This window comes from Bos javanicus, chromosome 18, assembly GCF_032452875.1.
Source record: "Bos javanicus breed banteng chromosome 18, ARS-OSU_banteng_1.0, whole genome shotgun sequence".
NCBI lineage: Eukaryota > Metazoa > Chordata > Mammalia > Artiodactyla > Bovidae > Bos > Bos javanicus.
The window spans coordinates 56,965,409-56,977,567 of NC_083885.1; the positions used below are offsets into that span (position 1 = coordinate 56,965,409).

Consider the following 12,159-nt stretch of genomic DNA (forward strand, 5'->3'; position numbering starts at 1 on the left):
TAGAAGGGACCTCGCCCCAGAAGCTTTGGGGTAGATGGGCACTTGGATACAGGGAGCATCTGAACTCTGAGACGGGAGTATCTGAGATGAGAGAAGCCAGACCTACGACCCCAGAGGGCGCTGGGGAGCCACGGGAGGGCCAGGAGCAGGGGAGGAACAGGATCAGCTCTAAGTGGCAGAAACATCCCGGAGCAGGAGCAGGAGCAGGAGCAGGAGGAGGCTGCAGGCCAGAGCAGGTGAGGTGGCCCAGGCAAAATTTCCTCCGATGGTGTCCACCAGACGAAAGCTTGAGAGACACAGCAGTGGGGGAGCTGAGCCTTCCAGAGCCCCATCACCAGTTTTGAGGGCGGGAGCAGCAGTTGTTCAGTCTCTCGGTTGTATCCGACTCTTTGTGACCCCATGGACTGCAACACACCAGGCCTCCCTGTCCTTCACCATCTCCTGGAGCTTGCTCAAACTCATGTTCATTGAGTCTGTGATGCCATCCAACCATCTCATCCTCTGTCGCCCCCTTCCTCTCCTGCCCTCAATCTTTCCCAGCCTCAGGGTCTTTTCCAATGAGTCAGTTCTTTGTATCAGGTAGCCAGCATACTGGAGCTTCAGCTTCAGCATCAGTCCTTCCAATTCAGGGTTGATTTCCTTTAGGATGGACTGGTTTGATCTTCTTGCTGTCCAAGGGACTCTCAAGAGTCTTCTCCAACACCACAGTTTAAAAGCATCACTTTTTCAGTGCTCAGCCTACTTTATGGTCCAACTCTCCCATCCATACATGACTACTGGAAAAACCACAGCTTTGACTATACAGAACATTGTTGTCTAGGTGATGTCTCTTCTTTTTAATATGCTGTATAGGCTGGTCATAGCTTTCCTTCCAAGGAGCAACCATCTTTTCATCTCATGGAGCACCAGTTACGAAGGTAGAAATCGGCGCAGGTAACAACTTCCCCATCTCTGGGCCAAGGGCTCTGTGATGCGCCTGGGACTCCCACGGCCCTCCGGTGGTCCCTGTTGTTCACTCCACCAGCCCTCCTTCTCAGCAGGTGATGTCTGTAGACATCTGAATCTCTTTGGGTCCACCCTTCAGGACTAATTTTGAGGTTAGGAGAGATACGGAGGACAGAGATACCAGTGCAGTCAGCCCTCGTTATCCACGGTTCCATCTCTACACAGAGTGGCTACAGTTTGAGACTGAGGACATGCACATTCCCAGCTGTGGCTGATAGAGGTGATAGTTCTCTGTTTTCCTGTTTCAGCTGTGAGCAGAGAGCAGCCCGGAGGCTGGAGACAGGAGGAAGGGGGAGGGCGGGGCTAGGGAGGAACTCCTGCTCTGGGGGCCAATGGGATGGGTTTGAATTCCAGCTCTGGCACTTGGGAGTGGGGTGGCCTTAGGCAAATTTTCTAGTTTGTAAAAAAAAAAAAAGTAAAACAAAAAAAAAAAAAAAAAAAAAAGGCATCTACCTGGCTGAATAGTTTTTTATATTTGCTTTTTTTTTTTTTCTAGTTTTTGGCCACAATGCTCTGCATACAGGATCTTTCTTTTCCCAACCAGGGATCGAACTCATGACCCCTGCAGTGAAAGTGTGGCTTCTTAACCAGTGGACTGCCAGGGAAGGCCCAGATGAGTACCTTTCTGGATTTAAAATTATAAGCTATGTGATATACACATACACTCCTAGAAGCAATGATTCAGTACTTGCTAATCTAGAGTTTCCAGTGGATTTATACAACCTAAAACCTGGAAATGACAAGAATCGGCTGTGAAATGATACCTTACCAAGAAGGTAAGACATTCAACGGGGAAACTGGCAGGGTCTCTCCAAGAAGTCTGTGTCCCCAAACAAAACAAAAGAAAAAACCCAAGGCACATGGGCTTCCTCTACTTGAGCAAATCCATAAGAGACACATGACCAGGTTCGATGGGTGATTTTGAACTGGGTTCTGGCTTGGATATATCAGCTGTACATGATATTTGGGAAGACATGTGGGTCCTCTGAGTGGCTATTAGATGAGGTGAAAGTACCGTTGACGTGGAAAGTAGGAGGTCGTTACAAAATTGCAGGATCTCATTTCAGTAAAAAGCACACAGATATTTTTAAAATGTGTGTTGGAATTTCCCTGGTGGTCCAGTGGTTAAGATCGTGCTCCCAAAGCAGGTGAGACTCTGCGCTCCCAATGCAGGAGACACAGGTTCGATCCCTGGTCGGGGAACTAAGATCTTGCATACAGCTCGGCACAGCAAATAAATAACATTTTAAAAAAATATATGTGTTGAAAAATCTGGAAGGATGTTCTCTCAGTATTGCAGCAGAAAGTGGCAGGTGCAGTTCAAAAAGGTTTAATGCAGGGCTCATGTTCACAGCTGGCGGGATGGTACAGTGCTGGGCTTAGAAAAATCAGGGAGCTGTTGCCACCTGGTAGGAATTGAACTGAATCCCCCCGCCCCAAAGGTCAGGTCAAGTCCTCTCCCCTGGTACCTGTGAAAGTGACTTCATTTCAAAATAGGGTCTTTGCAGATGTAAATCCAGTTAAGATCAGGTCATAGCCAGTGTCCTTATAAGAAGAGAAGAGACCCAGAGACAGACACACATGGAGAGGCCCAGGTTTTGACAGAGACTGGAGTGATGCTCCTGAAAGCCAGGGACCGTCAGTGACCCCGGAAGCTAGGGAGAGCCTGGGAACCTATCCTTCCTCCCAGGAGGGACCAACTTCCTGCTGACACCTTGATTTCGGACTCCTGGCCTCCAGAACTGTGAGACAATAAATTTCTGTGGTCCAGTGGTTAAGAATCTGCCTTCCAATGCAGGGGACTCTGCACTGATCCCTGGTCAGGGAACTAAGATCCCACAAGCTCGAGACAACTAAACCTGCACTCCACAACTACGGAGAAGCCCACACTGCAGCTAAGATGCAACACAGCCATATAAACGGACAAATATTTTTTAAAAATTAATTAATTTCTGGTGCCTAAACCAGCCCTTTTGCGGTCGTTTGTTACGGCAGCCCTAGTGAATCAATACACACGCCTAGGCATCAAGGGGGCTTCCCCGGTGGCTCAGCTGTAAAGGATCCACCTGCAGTGTAGGAGCCATAGGAGACATGGGTTCAATCCCTGGGTCAGGAAGATCCCCTGGAGGAGGGCATGGCAACCCACTCCAGTATTCTTGCCTGGAGAATCCCCATGGACAGAGGAGCCTGGTGGGCTACAGTTCATAGGGTTGCAAAGAGTTGGACACAACTGAAGCGACTTAGCACACGCACCATAGGCTTCAACGGGTGAGATCCATGTCACCAGACCCTCAAAGGACAGGGTCCTCCCCTAAGAAAGCTGTGTTACAGCCAGCACCACCCTCAGAGCTCCTGCTCCCCTCACTGGCTGACCCCAAAGGGGACCCAGAGAGTAGAGGGGCCAGGATGGTGCTGAAGACAGATGGCTTTCTTAAAGGCATGGAACAGGGAGGAGAAGGGCAGAAAGTGGGTCAGAGGGGTGGAGCGGGCCACCCCTTATTTACTTGTGTGGTGGGCTGAGTCATAACCCCAAACTGCCCACACCCCAACCCCCAGAACCCCCACATGGCTTAAGGGACTTTGCAGCAATGATTACCTTAAGGATCTTGAGTTGGGGCTTGTCTTAATCCATCTGAGCCACTCTAACAGAATACCATTCTGTTAGAGAAGGCAATGGTACCCCACTCCAGTACTCTTGCCTGGAAAATCCCATGGACGGCGGAGCCTGGTAGGCTGCAGTCCATGGGGTCGCTGAGGGTCGGACACGACTAAGTGACTTCACTTTCACATTTCACTTTCATGCATTGGAGAAGGAAATGGCAACCCACTCCAGTATTCTTGCCTGGAGAATCCCAGGGATGGGGGAGCCTGGTGGGCTGCCGTCTATGGGGTCGCACAGAGTCGGACACGACTGAAGCGACTTAGCAGTAGCAGCAACAGAATACCATAGATGAGGTGGCTTCTAAACAACACAAATCTCTTTCTCATAGTTCTGGAAGCTGGAGATCCAGAGATCAAGGTCCTGGCATATTCAGTGTCTGGTGAGAGCTGGCTTCTTGGTTCACAGATGGCCAGTTACTTAATGTCTCCTCTTGTGATGGGAGAGACCAGGGAGCTCTCTGTGGTCTCCTTCATTTATTTGGCTGCGCCAGGTCTTAGTTGCCGTACGCAGGATCTTTAGCTGTGGCGTGCGGGGATCTAGTTCCTTGGCGCACAGGCTTAGTTGCTCCAGGGCATGTGGAATCTTCCCAGACCAGGGATCGAAGCTGGAAGCTGTGTCCCTGCATTGGAGGGCAGATTCTTATCCACTGCACCACAAGGGAAGTCCTCATTATGTTTTACAGTGATCTGTTACACAGCAATAAATCACTGACACTATTGAGTAGTTACTCTGCAAACCCTTGGATTAAGTGCCCAATATATTGCATTGCATTGCGTGCATGCTTGACCCCCATGGACTGTAGCCTGCCAAGCTCCTCTGTCCATGGGATTTTTCAGGCAAGCATACTAGAGTGGGTTGCCATTTCTTCCTCGGGGGGATCTTCCCGACCTAGGGATCAAATCTGTGTCTCCTACATTTCCTGCATTGGTAGGCAGATTACCACTGAGCTAGTAGGACTCCCAATCTATTAGAACTTGTCAATTCTCAAAGAACCTCTCTGAGGTACAGACCATGTTTGTCCCCATTTTATGAATGAGAAAACAAAGGCAGAGACAGGGGCAGTAACTTGCCCCAAATCACACAGCTTTATATGTGGCAAAGCTGGGGTTTGAACCCAACCTGTCTCAGCTCCAGGGTATGGGTGTTCAGCCTCTGGGCCATGCTGGCTTTGGCCAGCTGTGAGTGGCACTGAAAGAAGATGAAATCACCAAGAAGTTCAAGAGAACCTCAAAGAACAGACGTGGCAGGCAGAGCAGGGAGCAAGGAGAAGGCAGGGTCTAGAATGTGGGGCAGGGGTGGGGGTCTCCCTCCCTCTGCACCCACTCTCAGGGCACTAGGTTCAGATCCCAGCTCTGCCACTCACTAGCTGTGTTCCCTCAGGCAGACTGCCTACCTTGATGGTGCCTCAGTTTCCCCATCCACACCATGGAGACAGAGGCAGTCAGATCAACATCTCCTGAGGTTGCGGGAAAGATTAAACGGACACATCCCCGGTGAATCCATGGCTGACAGAGGCCCTGGGGGATCGGGGGTTCTGGATCCAGGGGGAGGCGTGCTGGGACCTGCTCTTCTGGTGGGGGGGTGCTGGGGCGGGGGTAATGAGCAGGTGGGGCTGCGGTGCAGACAGTGCGCTGAGCTCAGCGTCTGGCTGTGTGGAGATGGCCGGGCCAGGGTTTCGGGGCCACCCCGCCGGACCTCTCCTGCTGCTGCTGCTGCTACTGCTGCCCCCAGCCCTGATGGAAGGACCCCTGGTCTTCGTGGCGGTGGTGAGGTGCCCCCTGCCCCGTCCCAGCCCCTCACGTCCCCCAGCCTGGCCCTGACCTGGTCCCCTCCCCAGGTGTTCCGCCATGGCGACCGGGCCCCACTGGCCTCCTACCCCACTGACCCGCACAAGGAGGTTGCATCCACCCTGTGGCCACGTGGCCTGGGCCAGCTGACCGAGGTGAGACACTCAGATGGAGTCTGGGGTGGGGTGGGGTGGGGAGGGGTCCGCTGAACCGGCTCTGTCCCCAGGAGGGGGTCCGCCAGCAGCTGGAGCTGGGCCGCTTCCTGAGGAGCCGCTACGAGGACTTTCTGAGCCCCGAGTACCGGCGGGAAGAGGTACAGCCATGCTGACCTTCAGCCTACCTCATGACCTCTCACCTCTGACCTCCACTGACTCCAGTGCCTCCCTGGGCCTCCATCTCTGGCCCTTGACCCCCATCCACCTGACCTGAACCTTAGGTCTGATCTCTGACCCCCGGAACCATCAACTAACCCATACTGACCCCTGACTCTATCTCAACCTGTCACATCTTGACCTCTGACCTCCATCAACTCTGACTTTTATTTTCAGATCTCCACCTCTGTGTTCTGACTCTCACTGACTCCAGCCAGGCCCTCTGACTTCGAAACTTGATTGATTCTGTCTTTGGCCTTCATTGATTCTACCTGCTCTCTGACTCCAACCTTTGACCTCTACCCTTCATCAAATCTGACTTTTCTATATCTTCCTCTGTCTCCTGACAGATGACCATAGGATCATTCCTGCTGACATGATCTCATGACCTCCAACCTGCCCTCCTCTCTTGACCTCTAACTTTCCACCTTCAGTGACTCTGATCTTCCTTTCTGACTTTCATTGGCTCAACTGATCCCCTTAATCCTCAGCGTCCATCCAACTTCCCACCTCAACTGCTCTTGACATTAACCTCTGACCCTTGATACCAACTTCTAATGTTGAAGGCCAGGTCCTTGAACCTGCCCTGAATTTTGACCCCTAACACCTGACCTTCGACCCTGAGCTGAATCTGAAGCTTTTGGTTTGCTACTGTAGTTGACCTCTGACCCCGACAGTGGTCTTCTGGCCTGTCCTCTCACCCCCTATCCAGGTGTACATTCGCAGCACAGACTTTGACCGGACACTGGAGAGTGCTCAGGCCAACCTGGCCGGGCTGTTCCCTGAGGCCGCCCCAGGGCGCTCCGAGGCCACCTGGAGACCCATCCCTGTGCACACGGTGCCGGTCACTGAGGACAAGGTCAGGGGGCTGGACTGGCCTGGGGGCGGGAGGGATGGAGAGAGACAGGGACTCAGATGGAGAGGGCCAGCGGCTCAGAGACCAGGCTCGGACCCGATGGGGGTGATGGGGGGCTCCCTGGAACCAGAGCAAGGAAGCCTTCCCTGGGGCTGAGTTGTCCTGATGGGGCTAGCGGCCCACCCCTCGCTGCTCAGCCATATCTGGGAGAAACCGTGGACCGGAGACAGGACGCCCCCCAAGTCCCACTTCCCTGTCTTCAGTCGGGCCCCGGTCACACTTTTGTCCCCTCTGAGCCTCAGTCTCCTCCAGCTGCTGAGGTTCCCTACGCGGAGCTGTCCCCGATACCGTGAGCTGCTGAGGGAGGCCACGGAGGCCGCCGAGTACAAGACCGCCTTGAAGGGCTGGACGGTGAGCCAAGCCGGCCCAATGCGGCAGGATGGGGAGGGACCCACAGCACAGGGCGGGGCCGGAGAGGGCGGGGCCGGCAGGCTGAAGCTGCGGGGCCGACCGGGATGGGGCGGGGCCAGTGGGATGTGGCAGGACCCACAGGACAGGGCGGGGCCGGCAGGCTGAGGGGGCGGGGCCGACCGGGTTGTGGCGGGGCCAGTGGGAGGTGGCAGGACCCACAGGACAGGGCGGGGCCGGCAGGCTGAAGGGGGCGGGGCGTGTGGGCAGGGCCAGCGGGGCCGGCCGGACACCGCTGGACCCTAGGGGTGCTGACGTCTGCCAGGCTCACCCATCCCGGTTCGGTGCTTGCAGGACTTCTTGACTCGCCTGGAGAACTTCACGGGGCTGCCGCTGGTCGGGGAGCCGCTGCGCAAGGCGTGGAAGGTCCTGGACACTCTGATTTGCCAGGTGGGCCCCTGCCCCATTCACCCAGCCGGCTAAGTCGTTAAGGGCTCTGGGTTCCAATCCCAGCGTTGCCGCTCACTACTTGTGTTCCCTCAGGCAAGTCACTTAACCTTTAGTGCCTCAATTTCTCCATCTATGCAACGACAATGGCGACATTCGTATCAACTTGGGTTGCTGATTGGATCGAAAGGGGTTAATTCACGCGATGCGCTTAAAATAGCGCCTGGCACACAGTGAGGCGTTTTCGGTCTACGTGTTTGCTGTTCCAATCCTCCAGTTCCCTAATCGGAAAAGCGCAGGAAGGCAAAGCTTGGGCCCCAGGCGCTGACCTGAAGAGGCATGAGGCTGGCAGTCCTTGCTTACCCACTTAATGGGAATGCTCCTAATTGCATGGTGGGAAGAGCAAAGTGTGTGTCTAAGGCGGCTGCCCCAGCCCCCACAGAATGTGTTACGAGGTATATATTAATACTACCCTCACCACCAGACCTTTCTGAAATTGCAAACGTCTGAATTATTTTTTTTAATTAAACAATTATTTGGCTGCACTAGGTCTTAGTTGTAGCATATGAAATCTAGTCCTCTGATCAGGGATGGAACTTGGACCCCCTGCAGTGCAAGTGCAGAGTCTTAGCCACTGGGCCACCAGGGAAGTCCCCCCAAACATCTGAATTCTGAAACAGCCCTAGCCCCAGGGGTTTCTGATAAGGGCTTCTGGAATAATGGTCATTACTATGGTTAATTAATAATCGCTATTACCCACACCAAGGACATCCCAGGTGGTGCTAGTGGTAAAGAACCGCCTGCCAATGCAAGTAGAGGTAAGAGATGCAGGTTTGATCCCTGGGTTGGGAAGATCCCCTGGAAGAGGGCATGGCAACCCCCTTCAGTATTCTTGCCTGGAGAATCCCATTGACAGAGGAGCCTGGTGGGCTACAGTCCATAGGGTCGCAAAGAGATGGACACAACTGAAGCAACTTAGCACATTACCCACACCGTAAGTTCCTGACCAGACCTCACCTATGAGGGCATCAGAGGAGGGTTCCCTTCCCTGCTGTCACTTCAGTCGTGTCCAACTCTGTGTGACCCCATAGACGGCAGCCCACCAGGCTCCCCCGTCCCTGGGATTCTCCAGGCAAGAATACTGGAGTGGGTTGCCATTTCCTTCTCCAATGCATGAAAGTGAAAAGTGAAAGGGAAGTCATTCAGTCGTGTCCGATTCTTCGCGACCCCATGGATTGCAGCCTACCAGGCTCCTCCGGTACTGGGATTTTCCAGGCAAGAGTACTGGAGTGGGGTGCCATCGCCTTCTCCAGAGGAGGAGGAAGAGTGAACTGCAGCTGATGGGGGCATCGTGGTGGGTCTAAGGGGAGCATGAAGAACTCAGGACATCGCGGCCACTCTGTCCCCTCTCTCTCTCCCCAGCAAGCCCATGGTCTTTCCCTACCATCCTGGGCCTCCCCAGATGTCCTGCAGACACTAGCTCAGATCTCGGCTTTGGATATCGGAGCTCACGTGGGCCCACCCCAGGCAGCGGAGAAGGCCCAGCTGAGTGGGGGTGAGATGTGGAGCCGGGCGGCTGGGAGGCCCAGGCGCCTTCCTTTGGAGGGTTCTTAACTCTCTGATCTGCCCTGTCAGGAATCCTGCTAGATGCCATCCTGGCCAACTTCTCCCGGGTGCAGCGCTTGGGGCTGCCACTCAAGATGGTTATGTATTCCGCTGTAAGTCTTTGGGAAGGGAGGCAGTGCCATGTGGGCACAGGGATGGGGAGGGGGTGGGATTTGGGTGAGCGGGGACTGGTGGAACCTCAGCCTCATGCCTTGAGTAACATATATCTCCAAACCATACTCCCAGATCACATCACCAGATATGGAATCTGGAAGGAGGGAGGTGACAATATGATGATGGGAAAGAAATCAGTTCTTCTGGAAGGACAGCCTTTTTGGCTGAGCTGTCCACTCATTTATTAAATGACCACCTGTAACTGGTGGGGCTGCCTCCAGGGTTGAGGAGGTTTGAGGGGGGCGGGATTTGTTCTAAGGGGTCCGAGGGCCATCTGGAGGAGCCCCGACTCAGCCCTGGATCCGCCCGCAGCACGACAGCACTCTCCTGGCCCTCCAGGGGGCCCTGGGTCTCTACGATGGGCACACACCGCCTTACGCCGCCTGCCTTGGCTTTGAGTTCCGGCGGCGCTTGGGCGACGCAGACCGCGACAACGCAGACGGCGACCACTCAGGGTAAGGAAGGGGCGGTACCCGGAAATGGGCGGGGCCAGAACGCTCTAGAGGAGGAGGGATGGAGACCCCGGTACAGGGCGTGACCCAGGCACAGGCGGGGGAGTTTAAAGGGACGGTATTGGCAGGGATAGAAGTCAGAAACGCCGTGCTCCATCCAATTGCTCTTCTCCAGATTCAAAGTCAGCGGCAGGGAAGGCGAGGACGGACCAAGGTACCTCCTCTCTTCCTCCAGGAATGTCACCGTCTCCCTCTTCTACCGCAACGACTCTGCTGGTCTGCCTTTGACTCTCCGCCTCCCCGGGTGCCCAGCCCCCTGCCCACTAAGCCGATTCCGCCAGCTGACGGCCCCCGCCCGGCCTCCGGCTCACGGGATCCCCTGCCACGGCTCCCACGAGCCCGCCACCCCCGCAGGTGACGGCCCTCGGCGCTGGGGTGGGAGTGGGGGGCGCCGGTCTCGAGACTCACACCCCCGTATTCTCCCCGCAGCCACCGTGGTGCCCCTGTTGGCTGGGGCTGTGGCCGTGCTGGCCGCCCTCAGCATGGGGCTGGGCCTACTGGCCTGGAGACCTGGCTGCTTGCGGGCCTGGGGGGGCCCCGTGTGAGCCAGGAAACCGGGCACCCCTTCCCCCACAACTGAACCTGGATCCCAACACTTCTGCTCACCCGCTCCTCTGGCTTCTGTGACTTACTGTGCGCGCCGGGGGAACGCGGGGGCGGACTCCCAGGCATGGAAGCCACACGTGGCCCTATGGATGACTGTGGGCTGAAGGGTGCATGGGTCTGTGTGCAGGTGCACGCGGACGGCTATCCACGCGTGCACTCCGGCACGAATGCGTGTAGTGCTTGTGTATATACATACTTTACACTCATGTGCATACTTACGTGGTCCTGTGCTTCTGTGGACAATACCTGTATGGGTGTTTCCGTGCACGTTTCTATACATGCTTGGGAGCACAGCGTGTACGTGTGGAAACCCGTTTCTAGGTGCCATCACCTGTGCTCTGGGTCAGTCCCCCACTGTGGGTTACACACTTCTGGGAGAGCTGAGATTCAAAGCCTGGTCCCACTGCCAGCCTGCTGGGACTTGTCCGGAGGCCGTGAATTTGGGTTAACTGGTCTCTGTGCCCCCACCTATGATGGTTGGGTGGCATCACCAACTCCATGGACATGAGTTTGAGCAGGATCCGGGAGTTGGTGATGGACAGGGAAGCCTGGCGAGCTGAAGGTCGCAAGCGACTGAACTGAGCCCCACCATCTTTGACGCAAAAACTCCCCCACCCCTGAAACTAACCTCCTGGGAACCAGCAGAGCAGGTGGGGACAGTAATATTAACGGAGGGCTGCCTAGCATAGCAGGGGCTACAATGATCTGAAGGGGGAGGGACCCCACCTGAACACTGCCGGGTATGGTAGCCAGTGGCTGCCTTGAGGTCCCATTTGTACCAGTGGAAGGTACATATCAGGAGCTTCATTTGTGGGCGGGCACTGAACCAAGGGAAGCTACCGCACACCTAATGAACAGCAGGCTCATGGGTGCTTGTCCTAGACCGGGTGATGCCAGGCCTGCTCTTGTGGGGCTTCGGTCACCCCTCAAACCAGGAGGCTCTGCCTTCCCCACACACCAAGTAGCAGTCTGGGGCACCAGCATCGTGTCGACACCCCATCTGACTGTACAAGTAGCCTGGTGTGCAGTGGGCACTCTGTAACGCCACTTGGTGCCTATTAGATGGGGCAGAGTTGGAGGACCAGGGGTGGGGGCTTGGTGTTCAGACAGACCCAGACACCCCAGGCATGGGAGAAGGGCTGAGGTTAACAGCTGGGTCCTCACAGCTAGATAAGACAGGAAAATTCTCCACCTGCCCCAAGTGGGGCCAGTACACCCTCCCTGGCACTACCCACCGCCCAGCATCGTGGGGCAGGGGAGCTGGGCCCTCCAGGTGGCCCGGGTCATGAGCACGCAGGCCACCATCACCCCTGCAGTTCCAGGACAGTCACAGGGCCTCAGGGAAGGGTTAGGAATGCTGTCTGCACTCCATGGTCTTGGGCGGTGAAGGGGGTACAGGAACATAGTCTCTTGCTTATGGATCCATATGTGAGAGTGCTCAGTCATGTCCAATCCCATGGACTGTAGTCGGCTAGGCTCCACTGTCCATGGGATTTCCTGGATCAGGTTGCCATTTCTTCCTCCAGGGGGATGTTCCTGACCCAGGGATGGAGCCCGTGTCTTCTTTATTGGCAGGGAGATTCTTTACCACTGAGCCACCAGGGAAGCCCCATAGAGCCATAGAAGACCCAAGGAAAGCTCTAGATGATTCACCTAACCCTGCTGCTGGAGCAGCTCCCATGGCCTACCAAGAGCCCAGTGCTCTCCTCTGCAGACAGCTGGGGGT

General features: G+C 55.4%; 1 protein-coding gene across 3 annotated transcripts; it reads left to right on the forward strand.

Annotated features, from left to right (window-relative positions):
• The first annotated feature begins 36 nt into the window (after nucleotides 1–36).
• On the forward strand, nucleotides 37–10,647 carry ACP4 (acid phosphatase 4). Of its 3 annotated transcripts, XM_061386129.1 has the most exons (13): nucleotides 37–236; nucleotides 853–933; nucleotides 1,085–1,225; nucleotides 1,502–5,609; nucleotides 5,681–5,767; nucleotides 6,538–6,684; nucleotides 6,994–7,092; nucleotides 7,444–7,539; nucleotides 8,959–9,091; nucleotides 9,172–9,254; nucleotides 9,628–9,770; nucleotides 9,943–10,181; nucleotides 10,257–10,647. In XM_061386129.1, exons 4-13 carry the CDS (start codon nucleotides 5,169–5,171, stop codon nucleotides 10,370–10,372), a joined length of 1,584 nt encoding a protein of 527 aa, XP_061242113.1. In that variant the 5' UTR covers nucleotides 37–236; nucleotides 853–933; nucleotides 1,085–1,225; nucleotides 1,502–5,168; the 3' UTR covers nucleotides 10,373–10,647. The 3 variants fall into 3 exon arrangements, with proteins under 3 accessions (XP_061242113.1, XP_061242112.1, XP_061242114.1); XM_061386128.1 differs by having other exon boundaries at nucleotides 9,943–10,647; XM_061386130.1 differs by lacking the exons at nucleotides 37–236; nucleotides 853–933; nucleotides 1,085–1,225 and having other exon boundaries at nucleotides 5,326–5,433; nucleotides 5,505–5,609.
• The last annotated feature ends 1,512 nt before the right edge of the window (nucleotides 10,648–12,159 follow it).